This window comes from Sorex fumeus, unplaced genomic scaffold, assembly GCF_029834395.1.
Source record: "Sorex fumeus unplaced genomic scaffold, SorFum_2.1 ptg000063l, whole genome shotgun sequence".
NCBI lineage: Eukaryota > Metazoa > Chordata > Mammalia > Eulipotyphla > Soricidae > Sorex > Sorex fumeus.
This window is the reverse complement of record NW_026606120.1, coordinates 35,581,635-35,609,380: the sequence shown is the minus strand read 5'-3', so window position 1 is coordinate 35,609,380 and position 27,746 is coordinate 35,581,635. Positions and strand designations below refer to the sequence as shown.

General features: G+C 42.5%; 1 protein-coding gene across 2 annotated transcripts in view; it reads right to left on the bottom strand.

Annotated features, from left to right (window-relative positions):
• Positions 1-27,746, bottom strand: part of SNX4 (sorting nexin 4) — a 72,526-nt gene that overhangs the window by 7,626 nt on the left and 37,154 nt on the right. For both annotated transcript variants that reach the window (XM_056126854.1, XM_056126855.1), the window contains exons 8-11: positions 11,622-11,683; positions 5,216-5,281; positions 2,023-2,112; positions 470-569 (exon numbers count right to left, since the gene is read on the bottom strand). In XM_056126854.1, coding sequence (XP_055982829.1) covers positions 470-569; positions 2,023-2,112; positions 5,216-5,281; positions 11,622-11,683 — 318 coding nt within the window. The remainder of the gene's footprint in view (positions 1-469; positions 570-2,022; positions 2,113-5,215; positions 5,282-11,621; positions 11,684-27,746) is intronic.

Below are 27,746 nucleotides of genomic sequence, written 5' to 3'. Positions count from 1 at the left end.
ACAGAACTCTATTTGCAAGCACTCACTGAGAGCATACCAGAATGGAGCCCACAGAAGCTCAGCGTTAGGATATGCAATAAGTGAAAATGCTTTTAAGTAAACCAAACTTTCTACAGGTCAGTATTTCAATTTACTAGTGTTTTTTTCACTTGGATTTACCCAAAAAAGAACTGCTGTTTTTTGTCTGTGTATCTCAAAGACAGGATCAAACTCGGAGTATCACATACGTGAGGAAAGTGGTCTACCACTGAGTTAGAAACCCTGGGCCTCCAAAGGGCACTCTTCACAGTGAGCAACAGCAAGATCCCTACAATACTACACAACATTATAGTGTTTCACAGATAGCTTACATCAAGGCAACCCCAAGAACTATAAAGCTGCCACACATTAGGCCCCTGTAAAAACAACTGTTGCTCATTCCATGTAAGGCTTGCAACAATACCAGAGACTTCAATAGGAAAACTCTCACCCCAGTTGTCAGTTCCTCACATTGTTGCTTCTTGGATGCTAAATCCTGAGCAGCCATTTCCAAATCATACTGCATAAGTTCATGCTTCCTGCACACCGCCCTGGGGAAAAAGCACTGCAATTTCAATTTTGAGGCTTCTCTTTTTCAACATGCTAAAACTTTTTTTACAGTTAACGGGAAAACATTTATAATGTCTTACTAGGGTCAGAAGCTGATACCAGAATGTTCAAGTTTAAAATGTAATCTTGAAGAACCTAATCATAAAACCTATATGTACTGAAACAAGAGTGGCTTCCTGGAGATTTTCAACATTAAAAAGAATCCGGGCCAGAGCACAGCACAAAGGGCATTGACTGACCTTGCATGCAGCCAACTCGGGCTTGATCCCCGGCATCCCAGGGGGTCCCCAGAGCACTCAGGAGTGATTCCTGAGTGCAGAGCCAGGAGGAAACCCTGAGCACCGCTGGGTGTACTTCCCCCCCCACCCCACCAACAAGCAACCAAAATCCAAACAAACCCAAAGAAACAATACAAAACATACATTATCACATTTCAAAGAATAACGTAGGAACAGAGGCTGGAATCTCACAAGCAATGCGCAGTCTTTGAAGAGGCATCTCAGTGACTTTTTGTCTTTAAGAAATATTTGTCCTGAAAACTGTAAGTATGGCCAGAGCACCAGCACAGTGCGTAAGTGCTTACCATGCATGTGGCATATCCTCGCACCATAGATGGTCCCCTGAGCTTAGCCAGGAGGAAACCCTGAGCACCACCAGGTGTGGACCCCCACCTCCACTTTTTTGGGGGGCAGCCACACCCAGGAGTGCCCATGGGTTCCTCCTGGCTCTGCACTCAGGGGTCACTCCTGGCGGTGCTCAGGGGACTATATGGGGTGTCAGGGCTCAAACCTGGGTTGGCTCCTTGCAAGGAAAGCACTTACTTCCTGTGCTACTGCCCAGGTCGACCATGTGCACAGCAAATGCCCTACCTGTTTATACCTCTGGCCACCCACCCCTTATTTTATTTTTTTTAAAGTTGTAAGTGCTCACTATTTAAAAATAAAATTCTATATACCATAGAAATCTTTCCAAGTCAGTAAGACACGAATCTTTAATTCGTGCATTTCCACCAAGCCACACCCCCAGCTTTCTATAGTATTTTAGTGTTGTGGGGCCACACCCAACAGTGCTGAGGGCTACCAGATTCATACCTAGTGTCATGGGGTACATGCCATGACAGAGATCAAATCCAAGGCTTCACATATGTGCTCTATCACATCAGTCACACCCCTGGCTCTTCTATAATTTTCCACAGTATTTGGCAACCTAGTGTCTGAAATTGATGAATTTATCAGTATGTTTCAAATGAAGACACACCTTAAATTTCTATACCTAGCACTCTGAAATAATGAGAAATTCAGTGAAAGTTCATTCAATATCTGGAGGAATGACTTCACTTAAAAATCATCTTACTACCTTTATTTTATAGTTGCTTTTAACAACTGTAAAATGGTCTTGGTGACTAGCCACATCTGGACCATTCCTTAAACTTACCTCAGTGCTTCTGCATAGAAAAGATACTCCTTCAATTGATCTGCATAATGTTCTTCATCTTCCAAAATATCATCAATAGAAGATGCATACCTATTGGAAAAGCAATGCATGTCTTTTATCTTAAAGAAGTAATTGTCTGGGAAGGGGGGCTTTCTGGGCCGTCCCCCACGCCCCACCGAGGTCGCCAGCTGCCCCCCACGAGCGGCTCTCCGGCACGGCCACGGCCCCGGAGGCACAAGGACTTAGCACAGAGAACCAGCCTCTTGGAGCAGAAAAGCAAATGGACTTGTGTTGATCCGCGCCACCAAGCCTGCCCGGAGGGGGAAGGGCGTTGACCGGCCCGCCCGCTCCTCTCTGGAAAGAAAGATGGCGGCCGCACGGGAGCCTTGTGGAAAGCGGGTTTGAGCCGGGCTCGGGGGAGCGGCGGGGACCTCATGGGAAGGGGGGCTTTGTGGGCCGTCCCCCACGCCCCACCGAGGTCGCCAGCTGCCCCCCACGAGCGGCTCTCCGGCACAGCCACGACTCCAGGGCACAGAAACCAATCTCTTAACTAGCTAACTTTTAATAGAAATTCTTCCAGAGTCAATAAGTAAAATAGCAGAAATTCAAAACTGCGCGGCCGCAATCCGCGTGACATCATTTTATTCTTAAACCAAGTTGTAGAAAGCAAATCATTTCACAACGCTGTTTCAGCATGTCTGATTGGGGGGGGGGGGGGTCGTAAACTCTAAACAATAATTGTGCATCTTCTATCGAAATAATCTATCTAGTCAAAGTAGATAGAGTATTAACTAGAACTCATCTGCCTCACAAAGAATTGGGAGGGGTGGGAGGTGGGGGTCTATTGGGGTTTGGGGTTAAAAATGAGTATTGATAAAGGGAAATGTGTTTGGTATCTACATGACTGAGACCTAAACCCGAAAGCTCTGTAACTTTTCCCACAGTGAGTCAATAAATAAATAAATAAAATAAATAAAAAAAAAAAAAAAAAAAAAAAAGAAGTAATTGTCAATGTATGGTCCACAGATCACTGACTGTCCCAGCAAGTAAATTACGGAAAGTGAGACAAAACATTTGTAAACATTTATAACAATACTGAGTTACATGATAAAATGTTTTGAGGTAGGGGGGTGGGGTTGGACCACACCTACTGTGCTCGGGGCTGACTCCAGAATCTGTGCTCACAGGTCACTCCTGGCAGTACTCAGGGGACCATATGTGGCAACAGGGATCAAACCTGAACTGGTTCCTTGTAAGGAAAGCACCTTACTCCATGTGCTATCTCTTTGGCCCACCATGTTAATTTTATAAATATTTTTATCAGCAATGCCTTAGGGGGCAAAAAAATTCTTATTACAGGTTTTAAAGAAGCATATATTTGTGTATGTACATATTAATATATTATTCCAAGATACTATAAAAGAAAGAAAATTGGTAGAAAAATTAGATGAGAACAGTATACACTCCTGATAGCAGTACACAGTAATGTTAGAAAGCTCAGAAAAATTGAAGCAAATGAACATTACAAGAAATTTAGCCTTTATTCATATTCTCAATAGCCACCTTTGCTTAGATCTGAACAAGCCCTTCACTCTCAGAGCTGCAGTTTCCCCTGATCCAATAAGCACAGATCTCTTTATAATTTTTTTATACTTTGTGGGTGCTGGGAAGTGGAACCATGTGCAAGGCATGTGCTATACCACTGAGCCACATCTGTGATCCTTCATCTCTGACTTCTTATAAACAATTTAGAATTTCATTTTATGTCTCTGATCCCATTATAAGTTCCATAAGGACCTGGTCTATGTCATGTCCTATTTCTTAATTCTGATTACTTCTCATGGGAATAAAAATAATATAATTCTTATGTCTCCAGGCTGCTTCATGTAGGCAAGAAAATGAAACTTACTGAATTTGTGAAAATAAGCTTTTATTACAGCTGACTGAAAACACTGTTTATAGGATTTATAAAAATAGGAAAATTATATATTCTATAACTACAAGCTTGCATTTGTTAAGAGTGGAATTTTTTTCTACATGACTGAGTACAGTTGAGAGTAGGAAATTTATGATTCTGAAAGAGCTGTTGAAGAATTTTTTAAAAAGAGGGGGACCAAAGTGACGATCTGACGACAGGAACACAGGGGAGTGATAAACAGCACAGAGGTAGGTAGAAAGATGCAAGGGGAAAGAGTGAATGCTTTTACTGGGATTGACATCACTTAACACTTCAATAAATCAACCAGAGAGAGAATTCTCAGTTCCGAAAGTACTGAAAATGCTGAGCCAACAGAATGCAGGAAGGTTCAACTGTCTGAGGGCCAGAAGACAGCTAAAGGGCGAGAGTGCACACTCTGCAGGCAGGATCCTCGGGTTTGCTCCTTGGGACCACATGTCCCCTGAGCACTGCAGAGAGCAGCCCTGAGTACTGAAGGCTATGGCTGAGCAACAAAAACCAAGAAATTTAGCAGATGGGTTAAAAACCGGGCAGTTAGGACCAAGGAGACAAAGCGCTAGAGTGCCCGTTGGGCCGCCCCAGGTCTGACGCCCAGCACAGCCTGGCCTCCTGGGACTGCCAGAGGTACCCTAGTGACCAACAACAAATTAGTGTACAGTTGGTCTGAACCGATTCTATGATAAGCAGTATTGCTTTTATTGTTTTTAATGTCTATTTTCCAATTGTTGCTGACAGTATAACAATGACTTCTAGTGTATTCATCTTGTATCTTAACCCCTGTTAAATTCAGTTGTTAGCTCTATAATCCCTCTCATTCACCCTGGTTTGGTGAGAAGTTTTACTGTGAAGAGACGTCCAAATGTTTTTTAAATATATGAAAGATTTTCTTCTAGTATGTGAACAGGCCTGACTTCCGAATGTTCAGTTCACCTTTTGTTCCTGAAATAAACTTTAAAATGTCACAACACATAAGCATATAGGTAGGTATAAAATATAATATACATGTGAGCCAATGACAGAAGAATTTCCACCATCTTGTTACTGACCAGGCCTTTTGCTGTGTTGCTGGGCTTCCTCAGCAGTGCCCCATACGTGAGACTGACAGCTCAGTGCTCCACCCACAGTGCCCAGGCAGCCAGGTGCTTCTTGGCCTCGGCCTTCTTGCATGCAGGGTGGATACTCCACCCCTTTCACCAGCCATTCATCTTGTTTTACCTTAATTCTCCAGATACTTACACGTCCATATGATGGCCAGCACTCTGCAATCCATCCCCCATTTCCTTTTCTATGGCACTCCATTCACTAGGAAGAAACAGACATAACCATGAGTATCAAGAGTATGAAACATCACATGAAATCCTTTATAAGGTTCATCCCTAGACGGCTTATAGACAATGTATTTATACTTGGATTGACTATCTGTGGCTCAAAACTACAACTAAATACAAGTGTAACTTTAAAATGTTTGTTCAGAAACTGCCACCAGCATGGCCTAGTAACCCTGGTACTGTACTGCCAGCTGGTCTGGCTCGGAATCACTAGTGGAGTCCCTGAACTCCTGAGCACTGCTTGGGAGGAGTCCTCAGCCCACCCCTGCAAAACCATTCAACCCAAAAGTGCTGAAAGCTTCCTACTGAGTGAAGCGTCTCACTAGGGTGTCCACTGAATTGACTGTGGGACTTCCTGAAACGGCAAATGGTCTCACTTTTGATTCAACTGAGGCAAGTATTTTTACAGGCCTCAATGGACATTCTGATGTATATTCCTGGTTATATGCCAGTATCTAACAGTTAAGGATGATGCAGAAATCTGCACAGATATATTAGGTGCATAGTACAACTTCACTAACTTGAACCAAAGCTGCATGATAAAGTCTACTACCACTAAAATTACAAACTTATTTTGTTATCATTCCCAGAAAATGTTTCACATAAAAATTCCTTTTTATATGTTTTTATAATAATTGGCAAAATAGGGTATGAGAGATAGTACAGTGGGCAAGATGTTTGCCTTGCATGTGACTAACCTGGGTTCGATCCCCAGCACCCCACATGGTCCCCCAAAGCCCCCCGACCCAGCTTCAGTTCAGAGATAGGAATAAACCCTGAGCACAACAAGTTGTGTCCCCAAAACCAAAAAATCAGATTAAAATGCAAAACTCTGAACTCCAATACCACTAAAGCAGCCCCAACTCTATTACTTTATGACTTTTAGAGAAAGGATGGGGTTCTGGGAGAGAACTCAGGGGCTTAGAGCCTGCCTTCCAAGCACGCCAACTACGAGGCACGATCTGATGCAGTGACTCTGCCTGTGTGAAGCATGCTCGCCTGTCTGAGCCTGCCCTCTTTCCCCTGTGATCCCCGGTGCCACAAGCAGTCAGGTGTGTGTGCAAGCATGCTCAACTAGAGGGGTACAACTCTTGGTAAGCACCAGAATTAAGAACTGGGCAAGTACTATACCCAGGAAGTGTGACCACAGGTGAGCGTGTGTGTAAGTGATGCCACTAAAGAAGTGTGGCCCTCTGAGTACCCATGAGAACCTGATGTGGAACCCCTGCTGGACACCACCACAAAATGCACCAACACTTCTAGGCATGGGTGTGAGTTTTGGTCATTGCAACAATATAACTAAGGAAAGGGAAGAGAAGAAAAGGGGAACGTGGGGGGGGGGGGGAGGGCCTCCAGGAATATCCTACTATTAAAAGAGAGATATTTAAAATAGGGATAAAATTACAACGAAAGTGATAGCGCTTGAGAGCTAAACTTAGTCACCCAAACTTGTGTTCATCAGTCTGCGGTGAAAGATGTTACTTGTTTATAGCTCTGTATACAGTTTTGTTTAAAGTTACGAGCTAACTAAGGGTTTTGAAATGTCTTCATTTAACTTCACAGCTGAACAGACAATTAAAGTTAGGGTCAGGTGGCTGATCAGAGACAGAGCTGAGACTAGTATAGACTGCCAGTTGTGTGCACTGTTTTCAAATTCCAAGCTGATAATTCCTTTTCTTGTTCTTAGTCAAAAGAACTCTTGGGCTAGAGAGTTCAGCAGACAGCGTGTTTGCCTTGCACGTATCTGACCCTGGTTCGATCCCTGGCACCCCATATGGTCCTCCCGAGCTTGCCAGGACTGATCCTTAACTGCGGAGCAGGAGGAAAGCCTGGAAACTGGTGGACATGGCCCCCAAACAAACAACAAGCAAACAAACAGGAGCTCTGTACCCACATTAATCCAAATTAGAAAAGTCAAATGCAGAATCATTAAACATACTCCGTGTTTTTCAACTCTGAGGTACACAACCAATTTTATGTACCTCTCATGATTTGCCTTTGCAAATGTCTTTTTGAAAAACATCAGCTATTTTTCTGGAATCCCTTGAAAAGAATTATACCATTTATATTTAAATTTAATATTTGTTAAATTATTTGAGATTATTTATAATTTGAGAGTTGTTTCTTTCTAGGTTGCTTCCTTATGGTTTCTATGTATTAAAGATGTCCAATTAATGTATTTAAGATGTTCAATTAACAATTATAACTTCATGCTATTAGCTCTTGACAACTTTCATCAGCTGCAAATAAATAAAGAAAACACAAATTTTTTTTTCTCCTTTTTTCCTAAATCTTCTGCAGCATGAATCCACCTCTGTATTCAGTCCAATTCAGGTTCACTGGAAAGGCTCAGTCTGAAGTCAAAAGAAAATACAGACAATGATAATGGCCCCTACTGAGAATGGCCTGTCGACTACCCTGAATTAGAGTCAAAGCTGCAATCAAGGAGGGGCTGCAAAGCCTAAGAACTTCAGAATACAAAATAAACTCTTGTATTTTAAAAAAAGCACTAGCAATATGTGACATAAACATACCATGCAACCTTTCCTATTACTTCTCTGGGCATCTAATTCCTCTCATTTCTTACATATGCCTATCTTGCCATCTGTCTTTCCCATGTTGAAAATCCCTTTCCACTCACCATAAATCTTTTTTCTTAATCCAGTCTTTCACTTCAATTTCCAACTTACCAAAGCTTAACTCAATAAAAGCACTTGTGGTACACATTAGAAAAAACTTAAACGAACGTGAAGCGGATTAAACCAGTTTTGTATTTCTTCCCTTCTTAAATCCCAAACCAAAGCATAAGAACCAATTAAGCTCTTTTTCAACTTTGTCATTACTTTCACAGGTTAACAACCGACACTCCCAAAATAAATAAGTAAAAAGCACCTCAACAACTGACATTGCTCATCAACCCTTTTCTTCTTTGGTGGGGAGAAGGGATTTGGGATTTGGTTTAGGCCACACCTAGCATCATTTGGGTCTACTCCAGACTGTGCTCAGGGGCGGTCCCTAACAGTGTTTGGTGGAAAAGGCGGTGCTCAGGCTCAAAGTGGGGCTTCCAAATGGCGTGTGACCAGCACTTTGGGCTATTTCTCTGCCCACCTCAGTCCCTATATTTCACTCATCACTGTTTCTCCAAATTGGAAATTTCATCATGGACATCAGAAGTCCTATAATAAACATGGCACAAGTCTTCTGAATAATAAATTTGCTTTTACATCTGAAAGGTAAAAACTTTTATCTCTCTCTTTTTTTTCTTTCTCTCTCTCTCTCTGGCCAGAGAGAGCGAGCGCGCGTGAGCAAGAGAGAGAAAGAAAGAGAAGAGGTTCATTATCTAGGTGTACATAAAAATCCCACAGTCACTGGCACTGCAATTCGTGCTTCTCACCATCTAGTGGCTTCATTGATAATGCTCTACTTTGGACCAATGTGGAACTAAAATGTAACATGAAATTTTGGCAGTGACGATTCTTTCTGTTGGTACAGTCTACACGGTAACATACAAGTGTGACCCATGTGGCAGATACATATGTGTGTGCGTTGCCATGATCGGGGGCTGCTGCTGCAGTGTTTGTACATTCGGTTGTAGCACTAAGATCACAAACAGCCAGTACCACTGAGTCTGCACTTGGCACGTGCAGTTGATGCCAGAGATCAAATTTTTTTAAAAAAGGCAAAATTTGCAAAAACTGATAGAAGCTCTCAAATATATCTGCATACAATTGTCCCCAGCTGTTCCCGGTTCTATAGAGATGGTACATGACTGGGTAGGAACACAGCAGGTCCACAGTCAGTTTCCTCTGTCCATTAAGTTTCTGACAGCCCAGCTGCTGCATGGGACAGAGGCCAGGGATCCTGTTTGACCCTCCTGCATCCAAGAGCTTCCCTGCTGCCTTTCATCCTTCCTTTCCCTTCTCTTTTTTTGTTTTCTTTTTTTCTCTCTCTCTCTTGCTGCCAATCACATGAAGCACATACTCTAACACTGTACTACATTCTCAGTGCAGAAGAAAATCTCAGCTTTGAGAATTATAGAAACCTTCACCTTCCTGAACTACTTTCTTTGCTTGCTTGACACGGTACACACCTTTTCTTTGCCACTCTTCGAACAGTCTCCCCACTGTTTCTTTGAAACAACTGCTTTGTGGGGCTGGAGCAACAGCATAGCAGGTAGGTGTTTGCCTTGCACGTGGCCAACCTGGGTTCGATTCCCAGCATCCCATATGGTCCCCTGAGCACCACCAGGAGTAATTCCTGAGTGCATGAGCCAGGAGCAACCCCTGTGCATCACCGAAAAAAAAAAAAAAAGTTTTGTTTTGGGGATACAATGGTGTTCGGTGGCTCCAGGCAGTGCCACATGTGCAGTTCTTTGAACTAGCTTTCTGGCCCCTCCTCGCTGGTTCTTTTAATTTTTGCTTTAAAGCCACAGGGTGCTCAGGGATCGCTCCTGGTGGGGCTTGGGAACCATACAGGATGCTGAGAAGCAAACCTATATGCTTATAAAGTGTGCTCTAAGCAAGTGGTTCCAACCAGGGGCTCTATGGTCCCTTACCTTCAGCATTCCTGAAGGGGACCACAGGTAAAACTCGTGTAAAATGGGGGAGTGGGAGGTAGGGCACATGGCCAGAAGACCAACCAGTAGGACCAGTAGGACAGTGGGTCGAAGAAAGGTTAGAAGGGGACTATATTTGGAAAAAAGTTGTGAAACACTGTCCAAACCACTGCTCTCATCTGTGACGTAGACTCTTGGTCCAAATTTTTGTTGCTTAAGAGAAATCTTTAATTCAAATAGTGTTTTTTGCTTTGCTTTGGGGTCACACCTGGCAGTGTTCAGGATTTACTCCAGGCTCTGCATTCTGGTCACTCCTGGTGGACTGAGCACCCACATGTGGCGCCAGGGATTGAGCCTGGCTAGTCATGTGTGAGACAAGTACCCTATGCACTGCACTACTGCTCTGGCCATAGTAGAACAATTCATCCAAAACAAGTCTTTAACTCACCCTCAAACCTGCTCTTCTACATTCTTTTTTTTTTTTTTGGCCACACTAGAGCAGTGCTATAGGCTTACACAGCTGGTTCTACACTCAGGGATCAATGCTGGCAGAGTCAGGAATATGCGGTGCCAGGAATTAATCCTGGCTGGGCTGTGTAAGTGAGACAAACGCACCATCCAATGGCAGTCTCGCGCCCTCCCCTTGCACTCTTTGTTACGATCTTCTTACCCAGACATTAATCACAAATTAAATCTTAGTATTCTTAGCACTCACTATGGTAGCAGGAGCTCAGTAATGTGTGAAGAACTGGAAGGGTCTATTGGAGTTAGCTGTGCCCCCCCGCCCCCCCTTCGCCTCTACTGCCAGCTGCTTTCGTTCCGGTTCCTGATCACCTGCTTCAGTGAGCTCAACCACCTCTGGTTTCTCTGGATAACAGGGTTACGGAGATGGCTCCAAGGGCTGGAGCTTTGCATACTGGAGTCCTGAATGAAATCCCCATTACGAAAAGTTCCCCAAGCACCACCAGGTGTGCCCTTCCCGCACCAAATCAAGAAAAAGCAAGCCAAATAGAAAAAAGAGCAACAGCTGAACACACGAAGTTTATTCAAGTGACAAGAAAGTTCACTGGTTAGTGAGCTTCATAACTAGAGAAACACAAATTACAGCTATAGTAAGAAGCCATATTTTTTTAAACCATCAAACTGGTAAAGGCAATTTATTAACACACCGAGTGAGGATGTGAAGATACTGATATAAAAACTTTGCTAGCGGGTATACTTCTATACAGGGTAATTTGGCAATAGCTACCAAAATGATGGCATGGAGAGAGACAGGACAGCGGGGAAGACATATGCCTCTGCGTGGCTGGCAATCCCAAGCACCCCAGACAGGAGCATTTATTATACATTACATAAAGTGACGGGAGATCACACCCAGTTGTAACAAGGGTATCCTAGCTCTTGCCTTGCAAAGTGTGAGGCCTCACACCAAGAAGGCTTGGATGGCAAATCCGATAATGATTACATTCAAAAACATATTTTTCAGACTCAGTATTTTAAGAATTATAGTTGTTAGGCGAAAAGCTGTTCTGTTTTGGGGGAGTGGAGGGCTTAGGGTGGGGATAGGGAGAAGCTCCCAAGCAGTCCTCGCACCAGACACCCTGCTCAATGGCAAAAGCATGAAGGGTCAGCGCTCAGGCCCAGGGATACTAGGGCATTAGTGCCACAGCGAAGGGGGGCAGACTCAGGGCCTCATGTGACCTTCGTGCTGTTCCTCCCGCCTCTGCCTGCTGTTTATTAAAATCTGTCGAGTGCTTACCTGAAAACTCGCCCATAATTTCCATGTACTTTATATACACCATAGAGACGATCTGCTACTCTCTAGAACAAATATTTAAAAGAAAGCACTATTAGGTCAAAATTCCATACAGATTATTTGAGGGGAAAAAAATTCAGTCTCATTAAAAAGTAAACAAATAATTCACATACACACATAAAAGCAGATATTACTTATTGGTACAATAAACTTAGAAAATATGGCAAAGAATAAATCTCTGAAAGTCTTATTGTGGGGGAAAAAAGCAAAATCAGTACTCTATAGTTATTTAGTTATGTAATTGCTTTCATACTTCTTTCTGTATACAGGCTCTAATTATTGTTTTTAAATGGTCTATATCGAGTGCTAATATTCTACTCATAATAAATATCACCTTGAATAGTTACATGAAATTTAACCTGTTAATCTAAAGAACGTTAAAGTTATTTTGGAGTTAGGGAGATTGTACAAGGGTTTAGGCATTTGTCTTGCACGCAGTAAGATCACCTGCAATGCCCAGCCTCCTTGAACTGTGCCAGAGTAGCCCTCAGGCACTAGTAGGGTCTGGTCCCAGCTTCTCCAAATACATATACACCTTGTAAAAATATTTATTCTTGAGTTTTCAGTATTATAAATAGTAAGTTCCTGAGGAAACGGCTTTTTCGAGATTTAGACTATTTTCTTAAGATAAAATCTTTAAATGGGATTTATCACAAGAATATAAACATTTTCAATTTAATTGAACTTTTAGACATAAATGCTGAACACAATATACTTCAACACTACTTTGTCACGCTAACCCTTTGTAACCAAGAAAACACATTATATTTTAAATAAAAACAATCATAACATAAATCACTGAAAGAAAATACTCATTGTCTTATTCATGCAAATTTTATAAAACACTACGTATGGTAATTAACTTGCTTAATTTTCTCCTAAAGTATTATGGAAATACAGTTGGAATTGTTAATCCAACATAAAGTCTTTAAAAAAATATTTATGGTACACAAACTCGGAGAATGAATCTCTCTCCTAAAACCTTACTGAAACATGAGTAATTTGAGGAATTAGGCACTGACCACAGAATAAGTCAACCTCTCGATACTTCAGTTGAACATAAAAGAGCAAATCATTATAAATACACGGAACAGTGTAAGAGGACGGTAAAATGTTTCCCATTCTCATGGTTGGCTCTGAGAAAATGCACCGCAACATAGCGGGAGTGTGTAAACCCAGTGGCCTTAATGAAGCAGCTCGTCCATATTAACCTATGATTGCTTTCCTAGCAGAGATGAACAGACTGTAGGAGGACCATTTGGTCCCAAAGCTGAATATATTTACTTTTCACCAGCAGGAAAAAAATTGCCAACACACACACACACACACACACACACACAAACCAAGATTCAAGGTCTTTTATATTGTTCAAAACTTTTCAGAGGCTGCCGATAAACCTCTAAATAAGAAACTCTTGGACTGAGATTAGAACAATTGTACAGCAGATAAGGTCCTTTCCTTGCACGTGGCTGACCTGGGCTCAACTTGGGGAACCCCATATGGTCCTCAAGCAGCCCTCGGAGTGATCCCTAAGCACAAAGCCTGTATGCCCGGGGCAGCCACGGGTGTGACCTCAAAATGAAACAAAATTCTAGTATACTGTCTTCCAATTATTTTTGAGACACTTCTTACAGACTATGGAAGATTATTTTTAATTTAGTTTCTGTCTGGGGCTACCCACTGGTGTTGGGGCTTGTTCTCTGACTCAATGCTCTGAAGGTCACTTCTGGTAGGGCTCAAGGGACAATGCAGTGCCAGCAATCAATCCTCTGGGCCTCCCACAATGACTAAGTTTGAGAAATATTAAGACAATAAATAAAGTTTAACAGGTTTCTTTACTTCAGGAAAATTTTTGACATTAAGACCATATATAAATCTGATCTTTCAAGAGAGGTGGTTTGCAGTAGAGAACATCTTATATATTAGCATTCCAAAATTCTACAACAATGCTTTTTTCTAGATACTTGTGATTTGTTTTTATTATTTTTCTTAATTCAATTTTACTTTTTAAAGTTCTTCGCAATAATTACATTCAATATTCCAACACCAATCCCACCACCATAATACCTTCCTACCACCATTATCTTGAATTTCACCACCACCACCCAAACCTGGCCCCAAAGCAGGTCCTAAATAATTTATTTTAGATTGCCTGTTATGAAGAATCTGCTAAAAATGATCCAAAAAAGTTTCCTTAGAGGAAAGTGTGGGAAGGTTGTTGTATTTCACCCTGGAGCCATTAAGCCCTTATATGAGAGATTACTAACATGTTGTTAAAGGTTGAGCCTTGTGTGTATATATATATACACATATATATTTATATATACACATATATATATTTATATATATAGAGAGAGAGATCAGGATGAAATTGGTTGAGTTCTACTTTAAGTACTTATACTTTTTTTTGTTTGTTTTTTGGGTCACACCCAGCGATGCTCAGGGGTTACGCCTGGCTCTGCACTCAGGAATTACTCCTGGCAGTGCTTGGGGGACAACATGGGATGCTGAAGATTGAACCCAGGTGAGCTGCGTGCAAGGCAAATGCCCTACCCGCTGAACTATCTCTCCAGCCCCAAAGTACTTTTAAATCTCAATCCTGAAAACCGAGCATTTTATCATCCAAATTACACATGGAAAAGGGTTAGAGTTTGTTAAATAAACATGTAAAAATAAAAATAAAAAGCAGCATGCAGATCATAAATAAATATGCCAAGAAAATGTTAGTGAATTACAGTTAAAGCTTCTTTTTATTATTATTATCATCATCATTATTATTTGCAGTGCTGGGGCCTCACAAATGTAAACTACATGCGCTGCCACCAAGCTTTATCTGCTCAAGTTAATTTTTTAAAAATTTATCATTCCCAGGGCCAGGAATATGGCTCAAAAATAGAGCATTATCCTTGCACTTATAAGGCGCTGGGTTCAATCTCTGGCACCCAGAAAAAGAAAATGTGTGCCTGCATATACATATTCATATAAAACTCATGGCAGCTGATAAAAAGGAGCTTCTATACAGTAATTGGAGCTCTGGAAAATATTTTGGTCCATAAAGAATACACACACACACACACACACACACACACACACATACATATATATGATTAACTACAGGAAGAACTATTTTACTTATAAATGAGGCATCAGCCCAAAAACTGTTTCCAAAGAAGAAACAAAGATGGTATACAAATAAAACATGAACTACTATGACCCAGAATGACTCAATGGTCCTTGGTAATCAAGAATACTGATGCGTTTACCTAGGGATTCATAAGTGAAACACTATCATTTCTGTTGACATCTGTTCCTTCTAAAATTCTAAGAATCTAAAAATCTAAGAATTGATGGGGGAGGACAGACCAAGTCATCTTCTATTCTCATCATCTACTAGAATGGAACTATGATAATACCTTCTTTATCTGCATTGAAGTACTAGGTAAGTGATCAAAAATTTGTGAAGACAATGGGTTGTTTTTGCCTTTTGGTTCTGGTGGGAGGAGTTTGTGGCGTGCACCTGGTGCAGCATGCACCAGGGACCCTGAAGTGCATTGGGGACCCTGAAGTGCACTGGCAGTTGCCCAGAGTGGTGGGATAGCCCATGGCCCAGGTGTAGCAGCCATCACTGCCGGTCATTATCACTATCAGCAACATCATGGGCACTGGTCCTGGACTCTGTCTGTGCCCCTGGGGCAGGGGCAAGGCACACCAATACGCTGTGGCTTTTGCCGAACCTGTTCCCCTACAATCCCGGCAGAGGAATGATGGAGAGTTTGGCCAAGATGCAGGTCCCTCGAATGGCAGTGACCACCTCCTTGAAGCATTTTACCTATAGATTGATATATCTGTAATAATCTCCACTGTTGCTGTCTTCTCGTTGTTCATCGATTTGCTCGAGTGGGCCCCAGTAACATTGTGAGACTTGTTACTGTGTTTGGAAAATCAAATACGTCACAGGTAGCTTGCCAGGCTTTGCCTTGCGGGAGAGATACTCTCGGTAGCTTGCCAGGAGCTCCGAGAGGGATGGAGGAATTGAACTCGGGTCGGCCATGTTGGCTGTGTGCAAGGCAAACACCCTACCTGCTGTGCTATCGCTCCAGTATATAATATATAATCCCCAATGCCAACAAAATCCAAAAACCTGAAACTTGGTCCAATAGTCAGCCCAAGGGCATGATCTTCGAAACTTGGTCTTTGAGGAACAGTTCCAGAAAAAAAGATCCCTGATAGGCAAGAGAAAGAGACAGATCTCTAAGACAGACTTGATCTTAATGTCTTTGTCCAAGTGGCCTAGTTTGGAAATACCAAGGACCCATTCCCTGTCCTTGGTATTGCCTCCAGGAAGCTGCCCCCAACCCTGGCCCTGGGAGGGTAGGGGGCGGTCGTTATCATTATCAGCATGGGCACTGGTGCCATGATGCCAATGCTAAAGCCTCTGCAGTTCTGAAACCTCCGAGACCTCTCATTCTGGCCTCTGGGGCTTCCTGCGGCACTGGCACTACCTGCCACTTGGCGTTCCTTTGGAGAAGCTCTTATTCCTTTATAGAGGTCTCCTAGGAGTGCTCTGTGGCTCAAGGGGCAATTCCCAGTGATGTCTGGTCCAGCTGTGAGAGTTGGCTGTTAGTGACGGGGCTGGGGGTCCCCGTGATGCCTGGTCCAGCTGTGACTGTCGGCTGGGTGATCAAAAACGGCCTCTAGCAAGCAAGGGCATGTGTTCCACCCTTCAAGGACCTCCCGAGCAGCCACTGAATAGAACCACCTTTTCCTTATCAACTGGGTCACACTTGGCAGTGCTGGGACTTAATTCAGGGGCTTATGCACACAGGCATGTGATTTTTCTACCTTTTGAGCTATCTCCTGGGCCATAAATGTTATTGTTTTTATAAATAACCATAAATTAAAGTTAAATAGTATCTCATTTAGTAATTATAAATTACATTTTCTTGAGGCTGGAGCGATAGCACAGCTTGTACGGTTTTTGCCTTGCACGAGGCCAACCCGGGTTCAATTCCTCTGCCCCTCTCCGAGAGCCCAGCAAGCTACCGAGAGTATCTCGCCCGCACAGCAGAACCTGGCAAGCTCCCCATGATGTATTCAATATACCAAAAACAGTAACAACAAGTCTCACAATGGAGACGTTACTGGTGCCCGCTAGAGCAAATCGATGAACAATGGGAGAACAGTGCCACAGTGCTACGACACGATGTCGCTAGAGTATTAGCAAATTTAAATATCCCTTTTAAAATAGATTTCCCCTTAAAAAAATAATAAGACATATTTCCCCTAAAGACAGATTTATATAATTATGACAAACAAGGGATTAGACTCAAACAACTAATATTAAATTCCAGCTCATTTTTACTTCAGGGTTTAATTTTGGAGAATTTAAGGCTTTGTACTTTGATGGAAATGTGGAAATATTTAAAAAGCTGTGTTTATGAATAAAATGATCCATTTTAAATAATTCATCATAAATGTAGCTATAATAAAAATCCATCTGTAATGATTTTTGCGGAATTAAAGCTGCTCAATGAAAATCCGCTCTCTTGAAAAGCAGTCTGCTCGTTGACCACCCTTCCAGGTGTCATCTCTAGCCAACATCACTGGCTCTACTTGGACTGGGAGGCTGATCCCCCCTTTTTGGTTATGTCCAGGAAGCCTCCACACCCTTCTCCACCATATTAACAGCTCACAGCACAGGTGGTTCTTAAGTGTGGGTAGCATACCTGGCCCTACCACCAGTCTACCCAGCGTATTTCACATACAGTTATGATTATCACTGGGTGAACAGCCAGAGAAGGAAAAGAGCAACTCCGAGTCTGCTCCCTCCGTCTCTCTGGGGGTCTAAGGACTCACCCTTAGCACAGCAGAAACACGGGAATGCCAATGGGGAAGGCTTGTAAAAGTCCACCTAGTTCAGTGAACAAAAACAGGAACATGAAAGACAAAAACAACATCAACCAGCAAAAAACATTAGTGACACCACGGTGAGGGGGTTAATAAGCTCAAAGAAATGATGGCACAAATAGTCAGCAAAGCACAAGAAAATATGAGAACTGAAATGAGAAAACTACTGGCAAAACCGAACTCAATGAAGAGTATGGTGTGGTTGTAGATGAGGATGGAGTGACAGTACAGTGGATAGGGCCCTTGCCTAGGATGCGGCCGACTTGGGTTTAATCCCCAGTCCTCCAAGCCCCGCCAGGAGTGAGCACTGCCAGGTGCGGCCCACTCCACTCCCACAAAAACCAAAACCAAAACAAAGCCTCATTAGAAGCTCTGAACAGCAGAATAAGAGCAGTTAAAGAAAAGAAGTTCCCAGATGCGATGGAGAAGACCTCTAGAAAACAAGAAGATAGAAAAAAGTCTAAAAAAATGGGTAACACACTAGAGACCCTGGAATCAGCTCAAGAGGAACAACGTAAGAATCGTTGGAGACTGAGGACCAGGAAGGTGAATCTGATGAAGAGACAACAGTTCAAGAAATCTAAGAATTTCCCAGAGCTGGGCCAAAGTAAGGCCTGAGTGTAGCAGGTAGGGTGCTTGCCTTGTATGCAGCTGACCCAGGTTTGATCCCTGGCACCACATTCAGCTCCCAAGCACTGTCAGGAGTGATCCTTGAGTAGAGCCGAAAGTAAGCCCTGCTAGGTGTGGCTTCCTCCAAGCCCCAAATATTGTCAGAGTTGAAAAACACTGGCAACCGAAACAAAGGTCCTAAAAGGTCCCACTGAAAACAGATACAACTAGGAAACTCCCAGACACACTATAGACAGAACGACAAAATCCAAGAAGATGAACATTGAAAACGGCAAGATCAAAAAAGCAAACTGCACACAAAGGAAAGCCCATTAAGATTCAGGGAGACCTACCACATGAGAGTCTACAAGCCAGAGAAGAGAATGGAGGGACACAGTACGAAAATTCAACTAAATGAGCATCCCCCCAAGAATACTCCATTCAGCCAGATCATCATTCAGATTTGAAGGACCCATACAGAGCTTCGCAGACAGGCAACTGCTGAGGGAATTCACAGCCTTGTTACCAGATCTGCGAGAAACTTTAAAGGAAGTCTTTAAAGGACAGGGCAAACTTATAACATGTGGCACTCATAACGCTTATGCTTACCCTCTACTGGAAGCCCTAACGGCTTCTATTGCTCTGGCCCCTGACAAGTGTGATGAACAGTATTTTAAACACTGGTACCTTAATAAAAATGGTTAAGAAAAACAAAACAAAACACCAAGATAGTCTGTGACACACCCAGATCCCACAGCTGCCATTGAGTAAACTAATCCATTGGCTCAGGTTTACAGATTCATGACTCAATGTTGGAGGAGATGCGAGCCATGTTGCTAAAATTCACGGGTATAGCAGCCTGCCTGCTGAGAACTCTGGGGTGTCTTCCAGAGGGGGCAGGCAAGTCCCGCCCCGCTGGAGACCTGGCAGCCAAACCCACAACACTGCCTCACTAATCTCTGTAGAGACACAAACTGCCAACAATTTCAGGTACACCGCTTTCTAGGCTGAAAACTCCGGGGTCTTCTCCGAACAGGGTTGGGAAACCTCCCTCACCTCCCACAGCTCCCATGTAAGCTCAGACATCGGTCCAGTTCTATAGATCCTGGAGTTCGAGAGCAGCTGCAGCTGCACGAGACCTCCAAACTCCACAATGCTGACAGCCAGTCGGAGCACTCCAAATCAGACGGGAAAGCAACGGACCAAGCCCAATAAACAGAAGGGATACAGACGGCTCAACCAGCAACGAACAGCTTTGCAGACCTCCAGGCAAGAACTTAATTATCCTGTGGTAAGATACAACAATTTTCACAAATTTGCTTTGACCGAGTATTTTTCGATGATTTCATCAGCCATCGAGCGGTAACAAGCAATTTAAATAGATGATTTGTGCTAAGGGGGTAAGGCTAGGGGATAGCTGGGAAAATGGGGACGATGGTGGAGTGAAGGTCACACCGACTGGAGGGACTGTGTTGGGTCCATAACAATGTCCATAACAAGTGTATTATGAACAACTGTGTCACCACAGTTTACAGTTTTTTTAAGTAAATTTTTAAAAAAGGAATTAGTGATCACTAAATTGACTCTATGAAATACTAAATGTTCTTCTACTAAAAGCAAATAATTTCGGCCCAGAAGTAGAAAGACATTTAAACAAAAAAGCAAAATGTGGGAAAGGAGTTTAGTAATGGAGTCTCCAAAAATAAAAAAATTTACTTGCTTAAAACAAACAAAAGTTATCTTTTCATGCCATTCATCAATGTATCATTGTAGCTAGTTAAGACCAAGGGCTGGGAATCAGGTAAAGTTCTGAATTCTGTCATCAAAGCGGGTAAGGTGCTTGTCTGATAGAACTGAGCTGACCGGAGTTCTATTTCCAGCACCCCATATGGCCCCCTGAGCCCTGCCAAGTAGGATCCCTGAGCACCTCTGGGTGTGGTACAAAAAATAAGTTAAAAAATCAACAGAAGCAACAACCACTAAATTTTGGTACCATAGACCTATTTATAATGTGATATTAGGAAAATTCCATAATTTCAATTATTTAAACTTTGATCTTTTTCTGATCTGTGAAATGGGAGCAACAACAGCACCTACCTTCAAAGGGCCCTGTGGGGAGGCAGGAAAGATGGTGAGATGCAAGCCTTGCAGAGGCAGACCCTGATTCTTCCCTAGTACACATGTCCTCAAAGCATCACCAGGTATGACCTTTGCACTGACCCTCTAGCCTAGCTGGAAGAGAGCTGCCTGGGCCTCCCGAGAATCACTTGGGAAACCCTTCCCCGCTCCCCGGAAAAGAAAAAACCAGTAGGCTTGAACGAACACCATTACTGATACACAGAGGCAAATAAATATGAGATATCCATATTATTTCCCTTTTTAGTTTATTAAATTATGAGAATCACAACTCTATGAATAAGGCACTCATCTGTAAAACAAATAGTAACTGAGTGTCTACTGGGAGCCCGGCAAGTCTTCCCACTAAAACAAAAACAAAAACTCTTGAGGTGGGGCGTAGGGGTGGGGCCTGCTTACTCTCCAAGAAGAGGCCATGGGTTAGATCCCTGTGTGTCACGTGAACAGCAATGATCCCTGGCTCGCAACAGAAGCACGAGTAGCACAACTAATGGTAGGTATGCGATTCCTGACACCCCCTCGCCAAGTGTGTGTGACACCTGGTCACTGCAACAACAGAGACAAAAGAGGGAAGAGAAAATAGAAGCAAACTCTGAAGGGTTACTAGATTTGCCAGAAGAATCCATTAAATTACAGAGATGTTCCAAAGCCAGCTCTTCCCTAAGTTAATATGCTCTTCTGGCTGCACGGTTGACACTAAATTTTTAAAAACTAATTTATTATAACACCATGATTTACCAAGGTGTTCATATTACAGCCGTTTCAGGCATTACATGTTCCAACACCAATCCAACACCTGTGTGATCTTCTCTTCCCCAATGTTCCCAGTTTCCACCTACCACCCTGGCCTGTCCCCTGATCAGGCATATTGCTGGGACCCGACTAGTCTGACAACTGGAGGTCTGTGCAGTTGCATATGTGTCACTTGGAGGTTCAGCTGTGGAGCTGGACGCATCTATCGGGGAGGTGTCAGGGGTGGCTTCAACTGCTCTGCCCTTAGCAGGAAGGGGACTCTGCCTGCTCCCATTCCGAGAAGGCCCCAGAGTTGTCAGCCAGAACTGGTCTACCTGGGAACATTTAGCAGCAGCATGTTCTTTTCAAGAGAAGTTGTGGAGCTGGGCCATTTCTCTACAAATATTCACCCTGTAAGTCTATCGAACTCCCCCACCCCACCCCCACTTTGTATTTCAAAAGAATTCTCTAGAGCCAGTGATATAATTCCAAAGTGTGAGCAAATGGCATGCATGAAGTGATGAGTTCAATCCCTGCCACATGTGCCTCTGGGAAGTCCGACACACCAACTATTCCTTTTGTGGCCTAGAATCACAGGACCTGAGCACTGCAGTACCAGACTCAGACCATCATGTGTAGCCCCATTAAAAAACAAAAAAACACAGTACCAGGAATTTTACTCCATGACTTGGAGGCCAACCACACATACTAGGGGAAAAGGGAGCTCAGATAAAGAGGGGGAACACCAAATAAAGGTGTTGGGAGGATTCTCCCAGGATGGGAGAAGCATGCTGAAAGTAGGATATAGACCAAACGTGATTGCCACTCAATGCCTCTTTTGCAAATCACAACACCCAAAAGGAGAGAGAACAGAGGGGAATGCCCTGCCACAGAGACAAGGTGGATGAGGGGGATGGGGGATGGGAGGGATACTGGGATCTGTGGTGGTGGGAAATGGGCACTCATGGAGGGATGGGTGTTTGATCATTGTATAATTGAAACCCAAGCACAAAAATGTGTAAGTCTGCAACTGTACCTGATGATGTCTCACTATTAAAAATTTTTTTAATTATAAAAAACAAAACAAAACAAAACTTAATGACGTTTTTAAGCCCAGATCTGCGGGGGATGGGAACCCAGTTGGACCACACCAATAGCAACCAACTTTCAAGGACCTGCTTAATCTCTCCCTATCCAGATATAGGCCCAGTGGGGGTGCTGTCCAGAGTCACAGCCGCATTAGCTACCACAAGTTATTCTCTCCCTCCATATCCCATAAGAACCATAAATTATCCTTAGGTGGAACTTTCACTAGGGCAGCTCGATCATGAGAAACACATTAGGCCAATAATTCATTAGCCCCATCTCAATTAATATTACACCAAAAACTCAACAGTAATGTGAGCATGAAAGTCTAAACTGCACAGGTCAACAGGTCACAATGGTAAAGCAACGCAGAAGCCCACTGAATAACAGCTGCTGAAGACCGAATCAGTGAGCTCCAAGATGAAGTGCAGAAAATCTCCAGACAACAGCAGAAATGGAAGAGACTCAAAATGAACCAAGAGATGTCAAGAGAAAATCGGGATGAAGCCAAGAGGTTGAATAACATAAGAATCATTGGAGTCCCAGAGGGACAGGAAGAAACTGTCAAAGACATCACTGCTAAGACATTCCCAGAGCTGGAGAGCACATGCAACCAATTCAGGAGGCCCAAAGGGTACAAGCTAGAAGAAATCCAAGTAAAATACTCCAAGACACATCCTGATCAGAATGATGAAAACCTCAGACAAAATTCTGAAAGCAGCAAGATCAAAGAAAGAAATTGTCTATAAAGGAGCATCCTTAAGATTGACAGTCAACTTCTCTGATGAAACCCTCAGGGCCCGAAGACAGTGGTGGGATACAGTGAAAAAACTCAATGAAATAAAAACCTCACCAAAAATACTTTACCCAGCTACACTCTCATTTATATCAGAAGAAACAACACACAGTTTCACAGACAAACAACAACTCAGGAACTTCATGGATTCAAAACCATTGTTATAAGAACAACTAAACGGGCTACTTTAAGATAAGACAAGCCCCTCAAATACACCAAACTTTAGCAGAAAGAAGGGACAAAACCCCATAACAATAATCTCTCTCAATGTCAATGGGCTAAGTGCACCAAGTAAAAGACACAGAGTGGCAGGATGGATAAGAAAATTGAACCCATGGGCTGGAGCAGTAGCACAGCGGGTAGGGCATTTGCCTTGCACGCGGCCAACCAGGGATTGCATCCCATATGGTCCCCTGAGCACCGCCAGGAGTAATTCCTTAGTGCAGACCCAGAAGTAACCCTGTGCATCACCAGGTGTGACCCAAAAAGAAAAAAAAAATTAATCCAATATTCTGCTGCCTGCAAGAAACACATCTGAACAGTTAAAACAAAGGCAGACTCAAAGTCAAAGGCTGGAAAACAATTCTACAGGCAAACAACTCCCATAAAAAACTGGGGTAGCCATTCTGGTACCAGACCACATTGATTTCAGACAGTGAAGGTCATTTCTTATTGATCAAGGGATCTGTACATCAGGAAGAACTTACACTCCTAAATGTAGCACTATAGCACTGTCCTTCCGTTGTTCATCTATTTGCTCGAATGGGAACCAGTAATGTCTCCATTGTGAGACTTGTTACTGTTTTTGGCATATTGAATACGTCACGGTAGTGGGTTTCCAGGCTTTGCCTTGTGGGTGGGATACTCTCGGTAGCTTGCTGGGCTCTCCAAGAAGGGCAGAGGAATCGAACCCGGGTTGGCCATGTGCAAGGCAAACGCCCTTACCCACTGTGCTATGGCTCCAGCCCTCTCCTAAATGTATATGAACCTAATGAGGGACCAGCAAAATACTTAAAACAACTACTCCTAGACTTGAAGAAAGACATTGATACACAATACTAGTGGGATATTTCAACACTGCTTTATCACCTCTTGATAGATCAACCAGACTCAAGCTTAGCAAGGACATACTTTATCCGAGGGAAGAAATGGAAGAAAGGGACTTAGTAGATATATACAGGACACTTCACCCTCAAAAAGCTGAATACACATTCTTCTCAAGTGTGCATGGGACATTCTCGAAGATAGACCACATGCTGAGCCACAAAACATACCTCCATAAAATTAAGAAAATAGAGATTGTATCAACGATCTTCTCAGACGATGATGTGCTGAAAACAAGTAAATCACACACACGAACAGAAAACCAAATCAAACACCTGGAAATTAAACAGCTCACTGGTGAACAACAAGAGACTTAGAAAGGAAATCAAAGAGGAAATCAAAAGATTCCTGGAAATGAGAATGAGGACACGAGTTACCAGAACTTATGGGACACGGCAAAAGCTGTGTTAAGAGGGAAGTTTATAGCTCTGCAAGCATTCCTCAGGAAAGAAGAGCGAGCCCACATAAGTAACCTAACCTCAAAGCTTGGAGAATGACCAACAAAAGGAGTCAAACACAGGCAGGAGGAAGGAAATAATAAAACTTAGAGCACAAGTTAATGAGATGGAAGCCCAAAAAACAATCTGAAAGATCAATGAAACCAAGAGCTGGTTCTTTGAGAAAATAAATAAGATTGCTAAACCTCTACAAGACTCACAAAGAAAGGGAGAGAGAAAACCCTCATAAACTGAATCAGAAACATAAAGGGGGACATCAAAACAGAAACCACAGAAATTCAAAGGATCCTCAGAGATTACTTTGAGAATTTTTGTGCTACAAAACAAGGAAACCTCGAGGAAATAAAAAAATTCCTGGATTCCTACAGCCTCCTGAGGCTGAAACAAGAAGACCTGGAATACCTGAACAGATCTATCACCATTAAGGAAATTAAAACAAAAATAAAAAGTCTCCCCAAACACAAAACTCCTGGCCCAGATGGATTCACTAGTGAATTCTTCCAAATCTTTAAAGAGGACTTACTCCCAATCCTTTTTAAGCTTATCCAGGAAATTGAAGAATCAGAAACACTTCCATATATTTCTATGAAGCAAATATCACCCTGATACCAAAAGCAGACAGAGATACCACAAAGAGAGAGAAGTACAGGTCAGTATTCCTGATGAACACAGACACAAAGATCCTCAACAAAATCCTAGCAAACAGGATTTTGTTGAGGATCTTTGCGTCCAATGACTCATCAAAAAGATCATACACCATGACCAAGTAGGATTCATCTCGGGGATGCAAGGATGGTTTAACATTCGCAAGTCAATCAACATAATCGATCATATCAATAAAAAAAAGATAAAAACCAAATAATCATATCAGTAGGTGCAGAGAAAGCACCTGACCAGACCCAGCACCTGTTTACGATGATAACTCTCAGCAAAACTGGCACTGAAGGAATTTTCCTTAATATAGTAAAGCTGTGAAGTGTGACACATCATAAGATACTCCTTACCCATTTTCCATAATTACCACAACATATTTGATAGAGAAATATATATATTTCTTCCATATAGTTTCTATGAAGCAAATATCACCCTGATACCAAAAGGTATATATATATATATATATATATATATATATGTATACACACACACACACACACACACACACACACACACCTCTTGTAAAGCCCGGCAAGCTACTGAGAATATCCCACCTGCACGGCAGAGCCTGGCAAGCTAGCCGTGGTGTATTAAACAGTAATGATAACAGGTCTCATTCCCCTGACCCTGAAAGAGCCTCCAGTCATTGGGAAAGATGAGTAAGGAGAGACTGCTAAAATCTCAGGGCTGGGACGAATGGAGATGTTAACTGGCGCCCGCTTGAGTAAATCAAAGAACAGGATGACAGTGATGACAGTGATTACGAGGATAGTAAAGCCATCTACCACAAGCCCACGGCAAGCATCATTCTCAATGGGGAGGAACTAAAAGTCTTCCCTCTAAGATCAGGCACTAGACAAGGTTGCCTGCTTTCTCCACTCCTATTCAATAGTACTGGAAGTTCTGGCCATAGCAGTTAGGCAAGAAAAAAGATATCAAGGGCATAAAAGGATAGGAAAGGTAGAGATTAAGCTATCACTATTTGCAGATGATATGAAGACTATACTTAGAAAATCCTAAAGACTCTACTGAAAAGCTCCTTGAAACAATAGGTTTGCATAGTTAAGTGGCAGGCTACAAAACCAACATCCAAAAGTCCATGGCTTTCCTATATACAAATAATGAAAGAGAAGAAAGAGGCATTAAAAAAACAATCCTGTTCACAATAGTACCTAAGAAAATCAAGTACCTCAGAATCAGCTTAACTAAAGAGGTGAAGGACCTATACAAGGAAAATTACACAACACTACTTCAAGAAATAAAAGAGGACAATAGGAAATGGAGACACATCCCCTGTTCATGGATAGGGAGGATTAACATTATCAAAATGGCAATACTTTCCAAAGCACTATACAGATTTAATGCGGTCCCTATCAGGATACCCATGACATTTTTCAAAGAAATAGGCAAAACACTCCTGAAATTCATATGGAACAATTAACACCCATGAACAGCCAAAGTAATCCTTGGGAAAAAGATGACAGGAGGCATCACTCACTTTCCCCACCTTCAAACTGTACTACAAAGCGGTAATAATTAAAACAGCATGGTATTGGGCTAGAAACAGACCTGCAGACCAATGGAACAGAGCTGAATATTCTGTCACAGACTCTCAAATATATGATCACTTAAAATCTTTGATGGGCTGCAACAATAGCACAGGGGGTAGGACATTTGCCTTGCACGTGGCCGACCTGAATTTGATTCCTCCTCCCCTCTCGGAGAGCTTGTCAAGTTACCGAGAGTATCTTGCCCGTATGGCAAAGCCTGGAAAGCTACCTGTGATGAATCTGATATGCCAAAAACAGTAACAACAAGTCTCACAATTTGTTGTAGACATTACTGGTGCCTGCTCGAGCAAATCGATGAATAACGGGAGGACAGTGCTACAGTGCTAATCATTGACAAAGGAGCAAGAAATGTAAAGTGGAACAAGGAAAGCCTCTTCAACAAGTGGTGCTGGGAAAACTGGATAGCTACCTGCAAAAAAATGAACTCTGACCTCTGTCTAACTCCAAGCACATAAGTCAGATCAAAGTGGATTAAAGACCTCAATGTCTGACATGAATCCATAAGGTACGTGCAGGAAAATGTAGGCAGAACCCTCCATAACATTGAAGCTCAAGGCATGTTTAAGGATGAAACACCACTGACCAAGCAAGTGGAAACAAACATAAACCAATGGGACTACATTAAACTAAGAAGCTTCTGCACCTCAAAAGAAACAGTGACCAAAATATAGAGAGCCCATGGAATGGGAAAGATTGTTGACCCAATACCTATCAGATAAGGGGCTAATATCCAGGATATACAAGGCATTAGTAGAATTGTACAAGAAAAGAAACTTCCAACACATGAAAAAATGGGGAGAAGAAATGAACAGAAACATCCTCAAAAAAGAAATACAAATGGCCAAAAGACAGATGAAAAAATACTCGACATCACCAATCATCAGAGAGATGCAAATCAAAACAATGAGATATCACCTCACACAACTCAAACTGGCACACTTCAAAAAAGAACAAGAACAACCAATGCTGGCATGGATGTGGGGAGAAAGAGACTCTCTTTCATTGTTGGTGGGAA